The 23145-nt window shown below is 45.7% G+C and overlaps 1 protein-coding gene across 1 annotated transcript in view; it reads right to left on the bottom strand.

Moving 5' to 3' along the window:
• Positions 1–16362: 16362 nt before the first annotated feature.
• The window catches only part of LOC137381344 (ATP-sensitive inward rectifier potassium channel 1-like), a 114008-nt gene continuing 107225 nt past the window's right edge, over positions 16363–23145 (bottom strand). Inside the window, exon 2 of the mRNA XM_068053775.1 lies at positions 16363–19416. Within this exon, the coding sequence (XP_067909876.1) occupies positions 18284–19393 (1110 nt within the window). The 5' untranslated portion in view covers positions 19394–19416 and the 3' untranslated portion in view covers positions 16363–18283. The remainder of the gene's footprint in view (positions 19417–23145) is intronic.

Below are 23145 nucleotides of genomic sequence, written 5' to 3'. Positions count from 1 at the left end.
GAAGAGAGAAATGGGGAACTGTTAGCCCAACATTAGGCATAGGCAAATGCTGGAATCTATTATTCGGGACTAACAGAGCATTTACAGAATCATAATATGATTAAGCAGAGTCAATGGATTTATGAAAGGGAAATTATGTTTGGCAAATGTGTTAGTAGTTACATCTTCAAAAAAACCTCTCAGCTGGATAATGGGGCACCAGTGTCTGCTGTGTATTTAGATTTTAAAGTGCATTCAGTAAGGTGCCACACAAGAGGTTTTCACGTTAAATTAAGACTCATGGAATTGAGGTAATATATTAGCATGGATTGAGGATTGGTTAATGGGCAGGAAACGAAGAGTAGTAAAGAACGGGACATTTTCAGGTTGGCAGCTGCATTAAGTGGAGTACCGCAAGGATCAGTGCTGAGCCTTAGGTATTTACAATCTATACTAATGGCTTCGATGAGGGGACTGAGCGTAATGCATTCAAGTTTGCTGACAATACAAAGTTAAGTGGGAAAGTAAGCAGTGAGGAGGACAAATAGAGACTGCAGATAAATATAGACAGGTTGGGTGAGTGGGTAAGATCATGGCAGATGAAATACAATTTAGCGAAATGTGAAGTTAGCCACTCTGGCAGGAAAAATTAAAAAAAGAAAGCAGAATACTTTTAGAATGGTGAGACTGGGAAATGTTTGCATTCAGAGGGTCCTGTGTATCTTTGTACAGGAATCATAGACTGTTAACATGCAGGTACAGCAATTAGTTTGGAAGGCAAATGCTTTGTTAGCTTTTGTTACAAAGGGTTTGGAGTATAAGAGTAAAGAACTCGGACTTCAATTATACAGGGAATTGGTGAGTCCACACCTGGAGTATTGTGTACATAGAACAAACAAAGAACAAAGAACAGTATAGCACAGGAACAGGCCATTTGGCCCTCCAAGCCTGCGCCGATCTTGATGCCTGTCTAAATTAAAACCTTCTGCACTTCCGGGGTCCGTATCCCTCTATTCCCATCCTATTCGTGTATTTGTCAAGATGCCTCTTAAACATCGCTATCGTACCTGCTTCCACCACCTCCCCCGGCAGCAAGTTCCAGGCACTCATCACCCTCTGTGTAAAGAACTTGCCTCGCACATCCCTTCTAAACTTTGCCCCTCGCACCTTAAACCTATGTCCCCTAGTAACGGACTCTTCCACCCTGGGAAAAAGCTTCTGACTATCCACTCTGTCCATGCCGCTCATAACTTTGTAAACCTCTATCATGTCGCCCCTCCACCTCCGTCCTTCCAGTGAAAACAATCAGAGTTTATCTAACCTCTCCTCATAGCTAGTACTCTCCAGACCAGACAACATCCTAGTAAACCTCTTGTGTCAGCCTCCACATCCTTCTGGTAGTGTGGCGACCAGAATTGCACGCAGTATTCTAAGTGTGGCCTAACTAAGGTTCTGTACAGCTGCAGCATGACTTGCCAATTTTTATACTCTATGCCCCGACCGATGAAGGCAAGCATGCCGTATGCCTTCTTGACTACCTTATCCACCTGCGTTGCCACTTTCAGTGACCTGCTGGACCTGTACGCCCAGATCTCTCTGCCTGTCAATACTCCTAAGGGTTCTGCCATTTACTGTATACTTCCCACCTGTATTAGATCTTCCAAAATGCATTACCTCACATTTGTCCGAATTAAACTCCATCTGCCATTTCTCTGCCCAAGTCTCCAACCGATCTATATCCTGCTGCATCCTCTGACAATCCTCATCATTATCCGCAACTCCACCAACCTCTGTGTCGTCCGCAAACTTACTAATCAGACCAGTTACATTTTCCTCCAAATCATTTATATATACTACAAAGAGCAAAGGTCCCAGCACTGATCCCTGTGGAACACCACTAGTCACATCCTAGTACAGTTTTGGTCTCCTTATGTAAGGAAGGAGTGCAGCAAATTAGACTGGTTCCTGAGTTGAGGGGATGGTCCTATGTGGAAAGATTGAGTAAATTAGACGTATATTCCTGGAATTCAGAAGAATGAGAAGCGACATAATTGAAACGTATAAAACTCTTCAGGGGCTTGACAGGGTAGATGCTGAGAAATAGTTTCTCCTGGCTGGGGAGTTGAGAACATGGGGGTCACAGTCTCAGAATAATGGGTCGGATATTTCAGACTGAGATGAGGAGAAATCTCTTCACTCAGAGGGTTGGGACTCATTGGAACTCTCTACTCCAGACAGCTGTGGATGCTCAATCATTGTGTATTGTGAAGTCGATAGATGTTTGGGTACTAAGGAAATTAAGGAATCTGGGAATAATGTGGGAAGGTGGGGTTGAGGTAGGAAATCAGCCATGATCTTGTTGAATGGCAGAGGATGCTTGAGGGGCCGAATAGCCTACACCAGCTCGTATTTCTTAAGATCTTGTGTGTGTGTGTTCGGCTGTGTGTGTGTTAGTCTGTGCATGCATCATTATGTGTGTCTACGTGTGTGTCATTTTGTTTGTGAATGTGTGTGTGCTCGTTACTGAGTGTAAATGGATGTGTGGCTGATATAATCTTGCTTTCCCTGATTTCTCTCCCTACCCAGTGAAGTCTCATTGCACAGAGACCTGTACTATATATTTGCAGCACGACCCTACAAGAGCCCCGTGAAGTTATTGAGGGTCCAGTGGCAATTTACAGCCACAAACAGCTCAGTAAAGGTCTGATCACCTGCAGCTCAAACACACCCTGACCAACAGAGTCAGGTCTGTGGGCATCTGTAGTACAACATCGCCCCCCAGTGGTAACTTTAAAACAGCCACAGCCTCTTCACTGCCCAATATTTATGACCTTCCAGGGACAAAGATGAGATTCCGAAAATCTGTTGACAAATTAAATAGAATTATTTCATGAATATTTTTACCATATTTTTAAGTGCTGAAATTAGTTTCAAAAATTAATATCTAAAGTGGCTTTTTAAATAGGTTTAATGAAAACTATCAGTCATCCGAACTCCATGTCCCAGATTTAACTGAAGGCCAGCTTTTAGCAGGTGGGAGTGGTGTGACGTTCTCGGGATTTGAGTGAGGTTTAGCCAAGTTTATTATGAGGTGTGAGACAAAGACAGAGAGACAAAGACTGCAGTAGCTGAACACAAGGCTCCTTTTATTCTGTCTTAGTTTCACTTTAATTTTGCAAGTAAGTATGTTACGAACATATGAATTAAGAGCAGAAGTAGGCCATTCGGCCCCTCTAACCTGCTCCACCACTCAATAAGATCATGACGGATCTGTTTGTGTCTTGAATTCCACATTCTCATCTACCCCCGATAATCTCCGATTCCCTTTCCTAACAAGAATCTATCTACCGCCACCTTAAAAATATTCAATGTTCCCGCCTCCACCACCTTCTGAGGTAAAGAGTTCTAAAGTCACGCAACTCTGGGTGAAGAAATTTCTCCTCATCTCAGTCCTAAAAGGTTTATCCCATATCCTTAGACTATAACCAAGGTCATCTCTAATTATTGCACCAATTCCATCCTTGATAAACAGTGTTACCCCTTCACCTTTACCTAGTTTCCTATTCTTCTTGAATATCATATACCTCTCAATATTCAGGACCTAATGTGTTTTACAGTAGCCTCTAGAGTAAACAATGCTATTGCAATCTCAAAATACAACAACACTACATCCCTCCCTTCTTAGTAAATGAGAGACATAGCATGTTTCAATGGTTTGTTTCCAAAACTGTAAACGATAAACTTAAACATAAATAGTTCATCCCATAACATAGTCACTGAAGTGCGGTGGGCATTTTCTCTCATGAGTAGGATATTGTCTGACAGCAGATATAGCCTCATTTGCATCATGTTCATCATCTAAGATGTCGATGTTGGAATCAGATTCAACGCTTGCGAGCGGTGTTTTGAAGAATGACGCATTTCTTGTGATGATTTGTGAACCGCACTTCACAGTGATCATTCATCCTTTTGTGTTGGTCACAACAAACGGTTGGAGCTTATAAGGGATTGTTTGTTTTCCAATATGACCATCACGTTACGCAAGTAATTTATCTTCTGGCTTTAGCGGTGCAGCTCTAAATTCCATGTTCCGCTCTGTATTTACTTTCATTCAATCTTTCTGTTCTCGATCGCGTTCACGTGCATGTTGATCATGAACTCCGCAGGGTAGCTCAGGAAGACGTGTGCACACAGGACGTGCAAAGATAAGTGTAGCTGGAGATTTTCCACTAGCCGAGTGAGGAGTCACTCTGTAATTACGAAGAAAGTATTATAGTTTTTGCTTCCCTGAATTGTTCTCTGCTGTAGCTGTACGTATCACTTCTTTCAAGGTTTGCATAAATCTCTCGACTTCACCATTAGCTTTTGGCCAGTGGGGTGTCATTTTCCTACGAGTGAACCCGAGGTAGTTTGTGAATTTACTGAACTCATCGCTGTTGAATGGGGTCCATTGTCACTTCTTACCGATTGAGGGATTCCAAACAAAGCGAAGATCTGGTCAAGCTTTGGGATGACTGCTTTCGTTGAAGTTAACATAACGAATTGCACAATTGGGAATCTGCTGCAGTCATCAGTGACAACAAGCAGGTGTTCACCTGTGGGCACATCTGTGAAATCAATACTGACTTCAATCCATGGTCCTGGAGGTAGTTCAGACATCTTGAGAGGATTGTGAAGATTTGACATCGTGGCTGCTTGACATAGCAAACACTGACTGATTTTGTGTTCTACCATGTGGCTGATTCCTGGGTACCTTTTCCCTAAGCAGTTGCTTTGTTTTGACAATTGACTGGAGTCCTTCATGTGCTATATTGTCGACACATTCCCTCAATGAGTGTGGAATGACAATACAGTTGTTGTATAATATGACATCAGATGTGGTTGTAACGGTAAGCTCATTTCGAACATTGTGAAGACCTTGGGCTGGATTTTAAAGCCCCTCTGCTGTCACAAATGATAGCAAGGGGGACAATGAAGATTGGTGCGGCGGAGGCCCCGTGTCGATCTTGGCGACGGCAGCGAGACCTTATGGCGGCCGTCTCACCGCTCAGCGATGGGACCCCCATTTCAATGTGTAAACTAATTTACAGACCTGATTTAATGAGGGTCCCATCGCCTCCTTTATCACCGCACCTATCTTCATTCAGGCGGCCAACAATGCCGCTCCTTCGAATCCCCGTTCAGGGAAACGTGGCATGACACTTGTTGGGGGGTGGGGGAGGAGTATTATTTCTCTGTGCAGGAGAGGGGGGGTGGGGGAAGTGACAACAATGCAGATTGGTCCAAGGGGTGATGGTAAAGGGCAAAATTGTCGAACTTTTGGGAGACGAGGTCAGATTTACAATATTCAAATTCCCGGGGGGGGGGGGGGCGGGAAAGGGGACATTGAGGGAGGTGGGAAAATGCATTTAAATGTTATTTAATTGTATTTTTGTGGAAATCTAACTTACCTGGCCCTTTAATTTTTAAATGTCCATTGAGGGCAGTAGGCCCCTTAAAAATGGCACTTTTACTATGATATCATCGATTGTCGGTGTCAAGTGTCTTTCTCACTGTAAGACTTGGTTTGGTGATCGCACATCAACGCAGATTCTAATCTGGTTCTCCCTCTTGGGTTTCTTCATAACTTGTATGGGTGAGACCCAAGGGGTAGGCTCATCTCCAACTTTCTCAATAATGCCAAGGTCAAGTAGGCATTGACGTTCTTTCTCTGTCTGATTCCTGACATGAAATGGTATTCGTTGCCGTTGATGCACAACTAGGGGCACATTAGGGTCAACATGCAGCTTGTATGTAACATCTTTCAGCTTTCCGATACCAGTGAAGTGATCAGCATACAGTTCGAGAATGTTTTTGTTATGTTTAGGAATCCCGTATGTGTCTACAATCATGTGGAGATCTGTTACTGTGTGGAAACTGATAAACGTGTCACATTCTCCAGATATGACAGAATACAGCATTTATTCTAGTGCCTTTGAATGACACTGGTGTTTCACAAGTTCCTAGGATTTTCAGTGGTTTGTCACAGCTGTAGAGAATATTTTCATATTCCCTGGTCTGCAGAGAATGGGACAATCCTGAAGTTTGTTGAATGCTATGTCTCCCATGACATTGACAATACTCCTGTGTCTATGAGAGCATCTACATCCGAGCAGCCAATGGTCACTGTCACACGTGGCTGTTTGCTGTGTCTGAGAGCAAGGACAAAAGTATATTCAGGGTCATCACCTCTACGTTAGCTACATTCTCTTACCTTTTTGCTGTGGTAGACATACATGCTACCATTCTGTTGATATTGGTCTTAGCTGATGAGTGACAAACACGAGTAAAGTGGTTGGGTTTTCTACAGGCTTTGCACTGTTTATCAACAGCGGGACATTCTGTCCGGAGTGGGTAAACACCGCCACAGTGGAAACATTCTTCAGATAATTCACACCTCTGTTTGCGAGATGGCTGTTATTGCTTTGCAGGTGGTTTCCTGGCACATGAGCAATGAGTAGTGCTCACAGGAGTTGAGATTGGAGTGTGGCGGTTACGATGAGAGTCTCAACTTTAGTAGCTCTGAACTCTGACAGCGATGGTGATCTTGCTAAGTCCAGCAGCTCTGACAGCTGACTTGTTCCTTGTGTCACCTGTGATCGCGAAACCTGCCATCGCACCTTCAAAACATCGCAGCCACGTTTGCCAACATGGGGATACAGATGATGGCTCTGAATGCACATCAAAAGGTTGTAAATTTGGCATAGAAAACACCATATTGATCAACAACACAGTGATAAAGGATCTACAGTGATCCAAGATTATATTTGTTTTGATTGGATGTATTTTTTGGGCGAGATCAGTGTGTGAGTATACACTGTCCAAGCTTCCTGTGTAACACTCTAACAGTCTCCAAGTTAAAATGCTGTCTGTGAAAGTAGACAAAAAACTTCCAAAATTTTCATACCTGAAACAATATTTGTGTTTTTTTTCACCCTTTTTCTGTTTACCACATCACCATTGTGATATCCTCAGAACTTGAGTGAATCTTTAGATTCTAAAACTAGGGGGGCATAGTCTAATAATTAAGATCAGACCGTTCAGGAGATATGTTAGGAAGCACTTCTTCACGCAAAGGGTGGCAGGGGTTTTGAACTCTCGCCCACAAACAGCAGTTGAAGCTAGAGGTCTAAACTTTAGATTGTGGGGAATGTGAGATACTCAGGAACTTTCCTTCTTTTCCCACATGGAAAGTAAACAAACTTACCTGTTAAGGCCTCTTCAGGCACTGTTCCCCTCGCCCGCTGTCTTCACCTGGCAGGAAAACTCACTGCCTCTTACTGCTCAGGCCATTGAGTTAAAATTGCAAATACAAAATACTGTAGACGTTGGAAATCTGTAATAAAAACAGAAAATGCTGGAAATACTCAGCAGGTCTGGCAGCATCTGTGGAGAGAGAAACAGAGTTAGCGTTTCAGTTCGATGACTGTTCATCTGAACTGGGAAAAGTTGGAAATGTCATAGGTTTTAAGCAGGTGAAAGGGGGAAGGTGGAAAAAGAACAAAAGGGAAGGTCTGTGATCGGGTGGAAGACAGGAGAGATTAAATGACAAAAGAGTTGATGGTGCAAGGCCAAAGGGAGTGGTAATGGGACAAGTCAAGAAACAAAAGATGTGCCTAAAGGAGGTGTGAACGGTAGGATCATGTATAGTTGCATCAGAAAGCAATGGATAAAAGAAAACAGGAGAAAAATAAAACAAAACCAGCAAAGAAAAATGAAACAAAATGGGCACAGAGATTATGGTCTGAAATTGTTGAATCAATGTTCAGTTCTGAAGGCCATAAAGTGCCTAATCGAAAGATGAAGTGCTGTTCCTCGAGCTTGTGTTGAGCTTCAAATTTCATTAACGCTACCCCTTGTATTCTAGTCCTCTAGATTAGCATTAGCAATTTTAATTATTTATTGTACTGGTTGATAACATCTTGATCTTTGTTGAATCAGGCAATCTGTTAATTAACCTATGCCTGAACTTGTTGGCAGTGCCAGTCTTCACCCTAAGGATACTCACTGGCTATCTGGTGTTATTCTCTGTTACCCTCTTGTCTACGTACTTGTGCTAAGAATTTGACAGGGTGGATTTTCATTCGATAGTCCCCAGGTTCAGTAAAGAGGCAAAGTGGTTGGAGAAATTATATACCATGTGTTCACATCACAGAGGAGTCGTTAGGAGTGTGATGGAATACTCTTCACTTGCCTGGTTGAGTAAAGCTCCAACACCACTCAAAAAGGTTCTTTCGAAAGTACCTTCCAAACCCACAGCTTCTACCATCTAGAATGACATGGGCAGCAGATGCATGGGAACACCACCACCTGCAAGCTCCCCTCCAAGACACACACCATCCTGACTTGACACAGGTTTGCCGTTCCTTCACTGTTGCTGGGTCAAAATCCTGGAACTCCTTCCCTAACAGCACACTGAGTGCACTGGAATCATAGAATGGTTACAGTACAGAAGGAGGCCATTTGGCCCATCGTGACCGTGCCGACCCTCTGCAAGCGCAACTCAGCTTGTCCCACTTTCCTGCCTTTTCCCCGTAGCCCTGCAATGTTTTTCCTCTTCGGGTGTTTATCCAATTCCCCTTTGAAAGCCCTGATTGTATCTGCCTCCACCACACTCTCAGGCAGTGCATTCCAGATCCAAATCACTTGCTGCTTAAAAATAGGATTTTCCTCTTGTCGCCATTGTTTCTTTTGTCAATCACCTTAAATCAGTGTCCTCTGGTTCTCGACCCTTCCACCAATGGGAACAATTTCTCTATCTACTCTGTTGAGACCCCGTATGATTTTGAACACTTCTATCTAATCTCCTCTCAACCTTTTCTTTTCCAGGGAGAATAAGCCCAGCATCTCCAATCTATCCTTGTATCTGAAGTCCCTCATCCCTGGAACCATTCTCATAAACCTTTTCTGCACTCTGCCTAAACCTTTCATATCCTTCCTAAAGTATAGTGCCCAGAACGGGACACGTAACCCAGTTGAAACCAAACCAGTGTTTTATAAAGGTTCATCATAACTTCCTTTCTTTTGTACTCTGTGCATCTATTTATAAAGCCCAGGGTCCTGTATGCCTTTTTAACCACTTTCTCAACCTGCCCTACCACCTTCAACAATTAGTGCACATATACCCCCGGGTTCCTCTGCTCCTGCACCCCTTTAGAATTGTGTTCATTATTTTATATATTGCCTCTCCTTGCTGTTCCGACCAAAATGAATCACTTCACATTTCTGTGCATTAAATCTCATCTGCCATGTGTCCGCCCATTCATACAGCCTGTCTAGGTCCCCTTGAAGTCCATCACTATCCTCCTCACAGTTCACAATATTTCCACATTTTATATCATCTACAAATTTTGAAATTCTGCCCTGTACACCCAAATCTAGGTCATTAATATCTATCAAGAAAAGCTGTGGTCCTAATACCAACCTTTGGGAACCCGACTACATACCTTTCCTCCAGTCCAAAAAAACATCTGTTCACCACTACTCTTTGTTTCCTGTCACTGAGCCAACTTCGTATCCATCCTAACACTTTCCCTTATATTCCATGGGCTTCAACTTTACTGACAAGCCTGTGATGTGGCACTTATTCAAAAACCTTTGGAAGTCCAAATACACCATATCAACAGCATTAACCTCAACCATTTCTGTTACCTCATCAAAACCTTAATCAAGTTAGTTAAACACAATTTGCCTTTAACAAATCCATGCTGGCTTTCCAAAATTAATCCACAGTTGTCCAACTGGCTGTTAATTTTGTCCCAAATTATTGTCTTTAACAGCTTCCCCACCACCTAGGTTAAACTGACTGGCCTGTAGTTGCTGGGTTTATCCTTCCACCCTTTTTTGAACAAGGGTGTAACATTTGCAATTCTCCATCTCTGGCACAGCCCCCGTATCTAAGGAGGATTGAAAGATTATGCCCAGTGCCTCTGCAGTTTACTCGCTTACTTCCTTCAGTACCCTCAGATGAATCCCATCTAGACCTGTTGACTAATCAACTTTAAGTACAGCCAGCTATCTAATACCTACTGTAATCAATTGTTAGCCCATCCAGTGATTCATCTTCTTCCATTATGACTTTGGCAGCATCTTCTAAAGGCCTGCTCGGGTATGTAATTGAAACCCTACCCGGGCCTGACAGAACCACATCGAACCAGAACCCGACCCGGGCTCGACAGAACCACATCCGACCCGAACCCGACCCGGACCCGAAAGAACCACATCCAACCCGAACCCGACCCGGGCCCGACAGAACCACATCCAACCCGAACCCGACCCGGGCCCGACAGAACCACATCCAACCCGAACCCGACCCGGACCCGAAAGAACCACATCCAACCCGAACCCGACCCGAGCCCGACAGAACCACATCCAACCCGAACCCGACCCGGGCCCGACAGAACCACATCCAACCCGAACCCGACCCGGACCCGAAAGAACCACATCCAACCTGAACCCGACCCGGGCCCGACAGAACCACATCCACCCTGAACCCGACCCGGGCCCGACAGAATCACATCCAACCTGAACCCGACCCGAGCCCGACAGAACCACATCCAACCCGAACGCGACCCAGACCCGAAAGAACCACATCCAACCTGAACCCGACCCGGGCCCGACAGAACCACATCCAACCTGAACCCGACCCGAGCCCGACAGAACCACATCCAACCAGAACCCGACCCGGGCTCGACAGAACCACATCCAACCAGAACCCAACCCGGGCCAGACAATACCACATCCAACCAGAACCCGACCCGGGCCCGAAAGAACCACATCCAACCAGAACCCGACCCGGGCTCGACAGAACCACATCCAACCCGAACCCGACCCGAGCCCGACAGAACCACATCAAACCAGAACCCGACCCGGGCCCGACAGAACCACATCCAACCAGAACCCGACCCGGGCTCGACAGAACCACATCCAACCAGAACCCGACCCGGGCCCGACAGAACCACATCCAACCAGAACCCAACCCGGGCCCGACAGAACCACATCCAACCTGAACCCGACCCGGGCCCGACAGAACCACATCCAACCTGAACCCGACCCGGGCCCGACAGAACCACATCCAACCTGAACCCGACCTGGGCCCGACAGAACCACATCCAACCTGAACCCGACCCGAGCCCGACAGAACCACATCCAACCAGAACCCGACCCGGGCTCGACAGAACCACATCCAACCAGAACCCAACCCGGGCCAGACAAAACCACATCCAACCAGAACACGACCCGGGCTCGACAGAACCACATCCAACCAGAACCCAACCCGGGCCCGACAGAACCACATCCAACCAGAACCCGACCCGGGCTCGACAGAACCACATCCAACCAGAACCCAACCCGGGCCAGACAAAACCACATCCAACCAGAACCCGACCCGGGCTCGACAGAACCACATCCAACCAGAACCCAACCCGGGCCAGACAAAACCACATCCAACCCGAACCCGACCCGGGCCCGACAGAACCACATCCAATCCGAACCCGACCCTGGCCCGACAGAACCACATCCAACCTGAACCCGACCCGGGCCCGACAGAACCACATCCAACCTGAACCCGACCCTGGCCCGACAGAACCACATCCAACCAGAACCCGACCCGGGCCCGACAGAACCACATCCAACCCGAACCCGACCCGGGCTCGACAGAACCACATCCAACCAGAACCCGACCCGGGCCAGACAAAACCACATCCAACCTGAACCCGACCCTGGCCCGACAGAACCACATCCAAACCGAACTCGAACCCGACCCAGGCTCGACAGAACCACATCCAATTTGAACCCGACCCGGGCCCAACAGAACCACATCCAACCCGAACCCGACCCGGGCTCGACAGAACCACATCCAACCCGAACCTGACCCGGGCTCGACAGAACCACATCCAACCCGAACCCGACCCGGGCCCGACAGAACCACATCCAACCCGAACCCGACCCGGGCTCGACAGAACCACATCCAACCCGAACCTGACCCGGGCTCGACAGAACCACATCCAACCCAAACCCGACCCGGGCTCGACAGAACCACATCCAACCCGAACCCGACCCGGGCCCGACAGAACCACACCCAACCAGAACCCGACCCGGGCTCAACAGAACCACATCCAACCTGAACCTGACCCGAGCCCGACAGAACCACATCCAACCTGAACCCGACCTGGGCTCGACAGAACCACATCCAACCTGAACCCGACCCGAGCCCGACAGAACCACATCCAACCAGAACCCGACCCGGGCTCAACAGAACCACATCCAACCTGAACCTGACCCGAGCCCGACAGAACCACATCCAACCTGAACCTGACCAGGGCTCAACAGAACCACATCCAACCTGAACCCGACCCTGGCCCGACAGAACCACATCCAACCTGAACCCGACCCTGGCCCGACAGAACCACATCCAACCGGAACCCGACCCAGGCCCGACAGAACCACATCCAAACCGAACTCGAACCCGACCCAGGCTCGACAGAACCACATCCAATTTGAACCCGACCCGAGCCCAACAGAACCACATCCAACCTGAACCCGACCCAGGCTCGACAGAACCACATCCAACCTGAACCTGACCAGGGCTCAACAGAACCACATCCAACCCGAACCTGACCCGGGCTCGACAGAACCACATCCAACCTGAACCTGACCCGGGCTCGACAGAACCACATCCAACCTGAACCCGACCCGGGCCCGACAGAACCACATCCAACCTGAACCTGACCCGGGCTCGACAGAACCACATCCAACCTGAACCTGACCTGGGCCCGACAGAACCACATCCAACCCGAACCTGACCTGGGCCCGACAGAACCACATCCAACCTGAACCCGACCCGGGCTCGACAGAATCACATCCAACCTGAACCTGACCCGGGCCCGACAGAACCACATCCAACCTGAACCTGACCCGGGCTCGACAGAACCACATCCAACCTGAACCTGACCTGGGCCCGACAGAACCACATCCAACCTGAACTCGACCCGGGCCCGACAGAACCACATCCAACCTGAACCTGACCTGGGCCTGAGTCCTTTGACTTTTTCCCGCGCCTGACCCGACCCAACTTGACTACCGGAATGAAGTTAATTATATCAAAGAGGTTGTGCTCTACCTTGGATGGAATAGAGACATTCACTCGCTCACTGCAGACTAGTGCAGAGTCTGGATGCACGTTTCCCGCCTTGAAGTCCTGGCTGTTCAAATTTTGAAGCTTTTCCCTCCCTGAGCAAAAGGCAGCACTGTGTCCGACCCAGACTGAATGCCAGACCCGGAAGAGAGACCCGACCCGAACCCGACACAGGCCATCGGGTCTGGTGGGGTCCGGGTCGGGTAGCCATGCTCTCGCATCTTCTTCCTTGGTAAAGACAGATGCAGAGTACTCACTTAGTACCTTAGCCTTGCCCTCTGCCTCCATGCATAGATCCCCTTTTTGGTCCTAAATTGGCCTCACCACTCCTCTTACCACCATTTTACTATTTGTATGCTTATAGAAGACTTTTAAATTCCCTTTTATATTAGTTGTCAGTCTCTTCTCATACTCTCTCTTTGCATCTCATTCTCTTTTACATTCCCCTCTGAACTTTGTATATTCAGCCTGGTTTGCTCTTGCATTATCAACCTGACATCTGTCAGATATCCTCTTTTTCTGCTTCGTCTTACTCCCTATCTCTCTCATCATCCAGGGAGCTCTGGCTTTGGTTTCCCTACCTTTCCCCCAGGTGGGAGTCTACCTCAACTATACCCAAACTATCTCCTCTTTAAAGGCTGCCCATTGTTCAAACACAGTTTAACTTGCCAATCTTTGACTCCAATTTACCTGGGCCTGATCCATTCTCACCCCATTGAAATTGGCCCTCCCCCAATTAATTATTTTTAACTCTGGATTGCTCTTTGTCTTTTTTTCATAGTCAACCTGAACCTTATGATACTACGATCACTGTCCCCTAAATATTTCCCGACTGGCACTTGTCCCACTTCATTCCCTCGAAACAGATCCAGCAATGCCACCTTCCTCGTTGGGCCAGGAACATACTGATGTAAAACATTCTCCAGAACAAACTTTAGAAACTCTTCCCCCGCTTTGCCCTTTACACCATTACTATCCCAGTCTAGATTAGAATAATTAAAGTCCCCCATTATAATTAATCTATAGTGTTTGTATCTCGCTATAATTTCCTTGCACATTTGTTCGTCTTTATCTTTCCCACTAGTTGGAAGTCTATAGCATACACTCAAGTAGTGTGATGGTACCTCTATTGTTCCTTAGCACTAACCAAATAGATTCTGTACTTGACCCCCCCTAGGATATCCTCTTTCTCCAGCACTATGATATTGGCTGGGATTTTACCCTTGGCGGATGGGAGCCGTCCACCGACTGAAATGTTGGTGGCAAACCTGCTTCCGCCTGGCCTGGAGATCTGACCCATATTTTGCGTGTCTCCTGCCTTTAATTGTTCTGAGGCGGGACTTCCACACACTTGAGGCAGGAGGTCCCGCCTAATAGAGCTGTTGGCCAATCAGCAGGCTGGCAGCTCTTAGTCCCAGCAGCACCACCAGGAGCAGTGGCCAATGCTGGGACTGCAGCCCGGGAGCCCCGGAACGAAGGTAAGTTTTTGTTGCCTCACCCGGGGTGATCGGTCGGGCCCTAGCGAGGCAAGGGTAGTCGATTTGGAGATGGGGGCGTGTTATGTATTGGGGGTGGCAGGGCAGCCCTCCATCGGGCACAGGGTGCCTGATCAGGAGGGCCACCGCCCCCCCAGGCCATCAGAAAGCCACATGCTTTTGTCAAGCGGCTTCTCTCGGGCCTGGGACACCTGCCTGCCAAGGGTATAATCCCCATGGAGGTGGGCGGAGGCCCTTAAGTGGCTGTTAAATGACCACTTAAGGGCCTTGATTGGCCTGGGGTGATGGGCCGTTTTTCAACACCTCCGCCCTGTGTAAAGTGGTGCCAGAGGTGGGAGCAGGTCAGGAAGGGCCCCCCGAGCCTCCCGCTCCATTTTACATCCCCCCCACCCCACCACACCGCCTTCCTGCTCTTTGGGGGAGGCGTAAAATTCAGCCCCTTATCTTTAATGAACACTGCCACCACCACCCCCCCCCCCTCCTTTCTTTCCTTCTCTCTCTTTTCTCAGCACCATGTATCCAAGAATATTTAGTACCAAATCCTGACCCTTTTTGAGCCAGGTCTCCGTTATCACAATACCATACTCGCAAGTGGCTATCTGTGCCTGCAGCTCACCAACCTTGTTTACCACACTCTGTGCATTCACATACATGCACTGTAAACCTACTTTAAACCATATTGCATTCTGCCTTATTCCGATCCCACCAAATACCTTACTATTTCCTACTGCATTGCTATCTGTCCTAATTCTTTGTGCATCTTGTTTTTCCTCTCTATTGTTACCTCCTGGTTCCCATTCCCCTGACAAATTCATTTAAACCCTCCCCAATAGCACTAGCAAACCACCCCGCAGGGTCATTGGTCCGGCTCTGTTCAGGTGCAACCTGTCTGGCCTGCATGGATCCCATCTCCTCCAGAACCAGTCCCAATGTCCCAGGAATGTAAAGCCTTCCCTCCTGCACCCTCCCTCCAGCCATGCATTGATCTGCTCTAGCCTCCTATTTCTGTACCTAGTGCATGGCACTGGGAGTAATCCAAAGATTACTACTACATTTAAGGTATTGCTTGTTAGTTTCTTTCCTAGCACCCTTAGTTCTTCCTGCAGAACTTCATCCCTTTTTGTAACTTTGTAATTACTTCTAAACACCCCCTCTGGCTCTGAAAAGTTAACTTTATATTTGTGGAATTTCTAATTTCTCCACAATGATTAAAAATTCCACATATCTTTACAGAACATCTTTTTTCCCTTTTTAAAAGTCTGTTTACCTTTAATTTCCTCTGTACCTTAATAATCATACATTTTTCCACTATTTGTAAATTGAAGTGAGAAGCGAAGGATTTTAAGTGCTTTTAACTTTCTGGTTTGCAATGTGTGAATCCTTCAATTTGATTGGTTGCCTAACTGCTTGCAGACATCATATCCCCTTGATTTGGCACCAGATTTAAACTGCTGTGGGGAAAGGGGGAATTCCCACCACAGAGATCGCTAGATATTTGTGGGCAGCTTTCCTTGAGGTCAGTGTGAGCACCCTTGCTTTGCCGTTGAGTGCAAAAGCCAAGGAACAAATTCACCAATTCCTTACCAGCAGCGAGCAAAGTGACATACAACACTGTATCGTCAATTCTCCAACGAGTGCTCCCAGTAGCGAGGCTGTTCGCTGGGAAAGCCAATTTACAGAATTTACCTCCTTTAAAAAAGAGACTCTGGAGAGTTATTTCAGAATTAAAACTTTTTATTATTAAAGGTAATGCTCTCAAAAATAACATAGGTAACCACATTTGTTCCATGCAAACAGCTAGGATTTTTCAAAAATATTCTTGATTTTAAAAATTCTCTAATTTTATTCCAATAACTTCCAGCAATAAACATTTTTTAGAGTTGTAGCTAAAATATATCAGTTATATACAGAGCACATTTCAATCTTTGTTGCAATAATAACCTCATCCCACCAGGGGAACCCATCCTCAATTCTTTAAGTTCAGAAAGCACGATGAAATATCAAGGTGACAATGCACCAAGGTTTGAAAGTGAAGGAGGCAAATCACGCGATAGCATGACTCTATCGATGGGCTTTCAAAGCTCATAGACTATCAGAGGAAGGGAAGACTTTGAGGTTGTGGCCGAAAATGAGCTTAAGTCGGAGACAATGTGATGAATCTAGATATCAACACAATAGCATGTCGAATGGTCTGATTAGAGCTTTGGGAGACAACGGGAAAAGTTCAGGGGAGTAATAACTCAAGCAATATTGATATAATATACAGAGAGGAAAATATTATAACAAAGAGGTGTGGAGGCACAGGATGAGAGAGTTTGTCAGTCAGATTACATTTTTTCTTGTATACCAGCAGGACAGGTGAATAGTTTTCAGGAATTTATATTCCATAATTAATCAATGAAAGGATAGAGAAGAGTAAATGTTGTGTAAATGATCAACAAAAAACACTAAAATTTCCAGACTCAGTCACAGAGTGAACAGGGGTCATTGGACAAAAAAATGGTTGACATTGAAGACATGTTGAACAGGTGATGTAGAGAAAGCTTCACTCAGCATCTGATCTGTGCTGTACCTAATCTGGAGTTCTTAGTACTGACGTTAACTCACTATTGAAAAGAAATGTTGCTCACACCTCCCTCTGTCACACCTAGTCTGAGACTGCCCCTCACTGTGTCACTGCTGGTTGGAGACTGCCCCTCACTGTGTCACTCCTGACTGGAGAGTACCCCTCACTATGTCACTCCTGGCCTAAGACTGCCACTCCCTGTCACTCCTGACCTGAAGCTGCTACTCCCTGTCACCCTTGGCCTGAGACTGTACCTTTCTGTCACTCCTGGCCTGAGACTGTCCCTCCCTGTTGTAGTGTTTGATTGATCTGGGTTTGATTGTATTAGTCTGTCCACTTATCTGTGTTCACTGTGTTTGATTGCTTAAGGTGGAGCTTAAGAGTTAAAACTAAAACTAGAGGCTCTACAGTAAAAGAAACATACTGCTGTGAGGAGACATTGTACTGAGATCATGTAAGAACTGATATTTTAAAGTGCTGTAAATAAACTAGTTGGTGATTTAACACAAGTGTGATATCTGCAGTGATCTGAGATAAATCAGGTATGCATGATAGATCCAGCAACCTGGCGTAAACATAACACCTGTCAATCCTGGCCTGAGACTGTTCCTCCCTGTATCACTTCTGGCCTGAGATTGTCCTTCCTGCCTCACTGCTGGCCTGAGACTGCCTCTCCCTACATCACTCATGGCCTGAGACTGCCCTCCCTTTGTCATTCCTGGCCTGAGATTGCCCGTCTCTGTATCATTTCTGGACTTAGACTCTCCCTCCCTGCCTCACTCCTGGCCTGAGACTGTTCCTTACTAGCACTCTTGGCCTTAGACTGTGCCTCACTGTCACTCCTGGCCAGAGACTCCCCCTCCCTATCACTCTCATCCTGAGACTGTCCCTCCCCATCACCCCCGGCCTGAGACTGCCCCTCACTGTGTCACACCTGACTTTAAGCTGTCAAAGGCTTTCTCTGGATATAAAGTGAATAGTCAATACACATACAAAATATTACCTTTTAAAAGAAGGATCAGAGGAAAAGGTACCACATGCACATTTATTAAGATGTGAAGTAAGTCTTTACATTTTGGTCTCATTGACTTCATTGAGCTGGAATACAGGGTTGTCATAAGCCTTTTTCTCTCTGAGCTTGGCCTCCTTCTCAGTGTGCAGGCAGTAGGCACAATGCGGAGTATCCACCTTTACAGTCTTACCAAAGTTGGAGAAATCAACTCTGTATTTCCCTTCTTTAGATTTAGAGACAATAGGGGCAAACCTGTAGCCCCAGAATACTTCATCAGGGATGTAAGAGGTTCTCACCTGGCAAGTGGCACTGGTGGCTTCTATTGTACCATCCAGGAAAACCACCAACTCAAAATCTTGTTGGTTGATGGTCTCAGCTGACATCTCGTAAAAGGGACTAGTTTTATCAATGATGTGATAGATAGTCAGAGGCGATATGAAGAATAGATTCTCATTCCCCGCATCAACAACAAAGTCGATGTTGACTTGGTCCATTATGATGGTCTCACCCTCCAGGGTCACTGTGGTTTTCAAAAGTTTTCCATAAATATGGCTGCCAATCAGAAGGCTTTTTCTGAGGTTGGCGACTCGAATCAGGAGGCACAGTTTTCCCCCACGCTTGCTGATGACAGCACTCTTGCTGAAGGTGATGGTTTTGGCTCGTTTCTTTGGTCTGGAAATCTTGGCCAGGATGGCACCACACATGAAGGAATTAATGATAACACCAAGGATGGATTGAGTCACCAGGAGGAATATGGCTTCACCGCACTGCTCAGTCACACATCTGAAGCCATAACCAATAGTGACCTGAGTCTCAAGTGAGAAGAGAAAGGCGGAAGTCAGCCCATTAATGTTCTGCACACAAGGCATATGGCTTTCTGTGGGTGAAAATTCAGGAAGGTCCTTGTGCATGTATGCAACAGCATACCATAACAAACCAAAGAGGAACCAACTTCCCAGAAAGGCAGAAATAAAAATGGTCATCTGGTACCTCCACTTGAGGTCAAGGACAGTTGTCCAAATATCTACAAGGAAGCCAATCCTTGAATGTTCCTTGACATTTCCGAATTCTATGTTACACCTCCCATCTTTGGAAACAAGCCGAGCTCTCTGACGATTGCGCTCTGTTAGGTTTCTGGTGAATCTCCTGCGGAGGTATTTGAACATTCCGCAGAAAAATACCTGTTAGTCTGTGAAGACAATGCCAAAGAATACATTAAATCCCATTATTTACCCTCCAATGATCTCAGAGTACCCTCCAAACACATTTCAGTGACAAAACTGAAGCGGAAACTAGATTTTATCACGTCTCCTGAAATTAAAACCTAACCCTTAATTTATTTCTTGTTTCTAGATATGTGGTTAATTGAGAGGTCAATATGAAATACCGACATGTGTTTTAGACAATAACAGGTTACATATTGTTACAAATCAGACACATGTTTGTTAATGTTCAACTACTAGTTAACACTAACCCAACAAATAAAGATGATAAGAAAGAGAAATTTCACCTGGTCCTTGGGCATCTTTCAAGCCAGGCGTGAAGGTTAAACAGCAAGCTAAGGAGCTTTAATCCACTAAATAGCAGCAGCAGAATTAAATCAGGGGACCTCACTATATAACTCTACGTTTACCATTGAGAGTTCTGCAGTTATTTTCTCATCTCGTTAAATAGAGGTTTGTTAATAGGACACGTATAGCACAGTCAATTCTGGTTTAGAAATAGCCAACAGCAGGAATTGATATTGACCTTGATTCAAGCCCAATCTGGAACTACAGCAGTATTGGTGTTAGCAAAAGGTATAGCCCTGATTTGCGATTAGGAAAAATTACAGAAACTCCAGCTTTGACTTAGATTAGCATTACTACAACCACAGCTCCAATTTATATGGTGATCCTCACTCAAACAGATGTCCCAGGACCCTTTCTAAGAGGACAAGTTTAACACTGAGGAGGAAAAGAGAAATTAAGAGGAGTCTTTTTTTTAATTCATGGGACGTGAGCATTGCTGGCTCAGCCAGCATTTATTGCCCATCCCTAATTGCCCTTGAGAAGATGGTGACACGCTGCTTTCTTGAACCATTGCAGTCTGTGTGGTGTATACACCCATATTGCTGTTAAGGAGAGAGTTCCAGAATTTTGAACCAGTGACGATGAAGGAAAGGCAATATATTTTCAAGCTAGTATGGTATGCGACTTGGAGGGGTGCTTGCACTTGCTGAAGGTGGTGTTCTCATGTGCCTACTGCCCTTATTCTTCTAGGTGGTAGAGGTTACAGGTTTGGAAGGAGCTGTCAAAGGAGCCTTGGAGAGTGTTGCAGTGCATCTTGGAGATGGTAAACTCGGAGACACTTGGGCACTCTCTAGAGCTGAAAAAGATGCCCTCAGTTTTATTGAAGTTGAGCTGTAGAAATATAACACATTTTGGGCCTGACTTTGGGCAGAGTAGGGTGGTGTAATTGGCCCACATGTGTACGTTACCCACGCATATGTGGCTGATGTTATTGAGTGCTGACCTTTAAAGGAAGCCCAATGGCCACAGATGTAAATGTGCAGACTCAGAAGCAGAAACCTCTTGGTCCAATGTAAGGGTCAAAGTTATATGAGAACAGTGCTGATGTCACTTAATGTACTTGTATCAAAACCCCTCTGGGATATTTTAAAATAAAGCTTCAAATAAATTGATTGTAATTCTTCCCAGTAGTATCGATGGGTGTCAATTTAGCTCTGTGATAGCACCATTTCCTCTGAGTCAGAGGATCATTGGTTCAAGTGCCACTTGAGATGTTATACGTCATCTATGCAGGCTCTTCAGTACAGTAATGAGGGAGTGCTGCATCGTTAGACGTGCCACCCTTTGGATGAGTCATTAAACCAAGAAGCTGCCTGCCTATTTAGGTGGATGTAAAAGATCCCAGGGCACTATCTGAAGAAGAGCGGGTGAGTGCTCCAAGTGTCCTTGCCAACATTGATGTCTCAAACAACACCAGCAGAAATAGATGAACTTGTCACTCATTTAATTGCTGAAGATTGCATTTTGCAAATTGGCTGCTGTATTTGCCTCCGTAACACCAGCGACTAAAATTCAGAAAGGAATCGATTAGCTGTGAAGAGCTTTGACACATCCTTCCAATGTGAAAAATACTATTCAAATGCAAGTCCTTTATTCTTTCTTTCTCTTTCTACTTCGGAACAGATAGGAGTTGGAATCAGAAGAGAGAGAATGTAGCAAATAATGGGCCATAGAAGGAATACTGAAGGTAGCAGAGAGGGTAATGGTGCCAGTAAACCACAACTGCAGTTACACAAGATACTACTGTTGAATTTGATCAATATCAACTTGATGCAAGGGGTGACTCAGAAGCTGGATTGGAAGAATGAAGCAGGGAACAATGAGGGTGACTCGTACATATGGCTGGTCAGCAATGATGCATCGAAGGACCTTGAAGAAAATGACAAGTTGGTGATAGGATAATAATTTGATAAAACAGGTAAAAGGATATGATTTAAAGCAGGGGCAACAAAGGCAGGTTTGAAATAAATGGTAACAGTGCCTGATGATATGGAGATCTTGACAGTATTAGAAAGCATGGTACCCATAAGGGGAAGTTAGGTCATAAGAAACTGGGTTGGAAGATGGAAGGCATAGTTAATGAAGCAGGCGATGAACGTCATGGAAAAAAATACTTTAATAAAGGATGGGGAGAAACTGCAGACTTTAAGAGTTAAGCGTGGTGTTAGGGGAAGATGAAGAAGGCTGATGACTGGGGAGAGAAGTGGTGGAACAAGCAAAGGTGTATCGGGGATTACCTCAATTTTGAAAGCAAAGTGTTTACAAGTTACTCATATTCGTTGGGCAAGTTTGTGAAGTGGGGCTCCCCATTTGAAGGATCATCGAATGGAAGCGAGGATCAGAAAATTGGCTCTGAGAATTACTGCCTTGGCCATGATCCCAACAACTGAAGCTCCAACCAGGCCCGGTGTTACACTGTGCAAATTTTTAGGTTTTAGAGGTAAAGATACTAGAAGTAGCCGTTTTGATTCAAGGTGATGGAGGGACAGTAGACGTTACAACTTTATTTGTCTTTAGGGTCTGTGTTAGCAACAGAGTAGCTTTGATTTAGGATCATGGGTAGTGGGAATATGAATGGCAGCTTTGTATTGGAACATGGGAACAGGAGGTGCCCATTCTATCCCTTGAGCCTGCTCCACCATTCCAGTAGATTATGGCCAATTTGTGTCTCACCTCCATTGACCCAACTTTGCTCCATATACCTTGATACCCTTACCTAACAAGATCTATCAATTTCAGTCTTGACAGCTTCAATTGTATCAGAATATTAGGTGACTGCTGGCAGCAATTTAGGCTTTATTAACTTTAGGAAGGAACAGCATAACCTTTAACTATGATTAAGCTAGCCGATTGGGCAGGAGGGGAGTGATCTCTCTTGTATTTATGCTTGTATCCATTGCTGTAGCTTTTTTGCATCAGAGCTGTCATTTCTATTTGACTCATGTGTTTTATTCCTTCTTGTCCAGCTCTGTTTTGCCTGTATTTGATTGTTCAGTTCCATGTGATGTTATGGTATGTGGGATTGGTGTGGTCAACAGTTCATCATGTTAATATTGCACCAGGGTATAACAAGTGATGAGTGAATGTCATCATTTTACTGACCACAGCATTCACCAAACCATAACCCATCAATGAAGGCATGGAACGTCGATAAAATCTCCACACCACTATAAAAACCAATGATGGTAGATTTTGAAGCCTGAATATATGAACATATATTCTCATATCCAGCCTCCAGGTTATGCCCGCCATCAGATATCATCCCAAATCTCAGAGTTTGCTCATTACCTGTACAATGGACATCTGCCTTCAGTATGAAAGAGAAGGATCTATGCAGGTCAGCTTGA

This window comes from Heterodontus francisci, chromosome 22, assembly GCF_036365525.1.
Source record: "Heterodontus francisci isolate sHetFra1 chromosome 22, sHetFra1.hap1, whole genome shotgun sequence".
Classification (NCBI taxonomy): domain Eukaryota; kingdom Metazoa; phylum Chordata; class Chondrichthyes; order Heterodontiformes; family Heterodontidae; genus Heterodontus; species Heterodontus francisci.
Note: the sequence above shows the minus strand (reverse complement) of the source record. Positions and strands in the feature narration are given on the sequence as shown.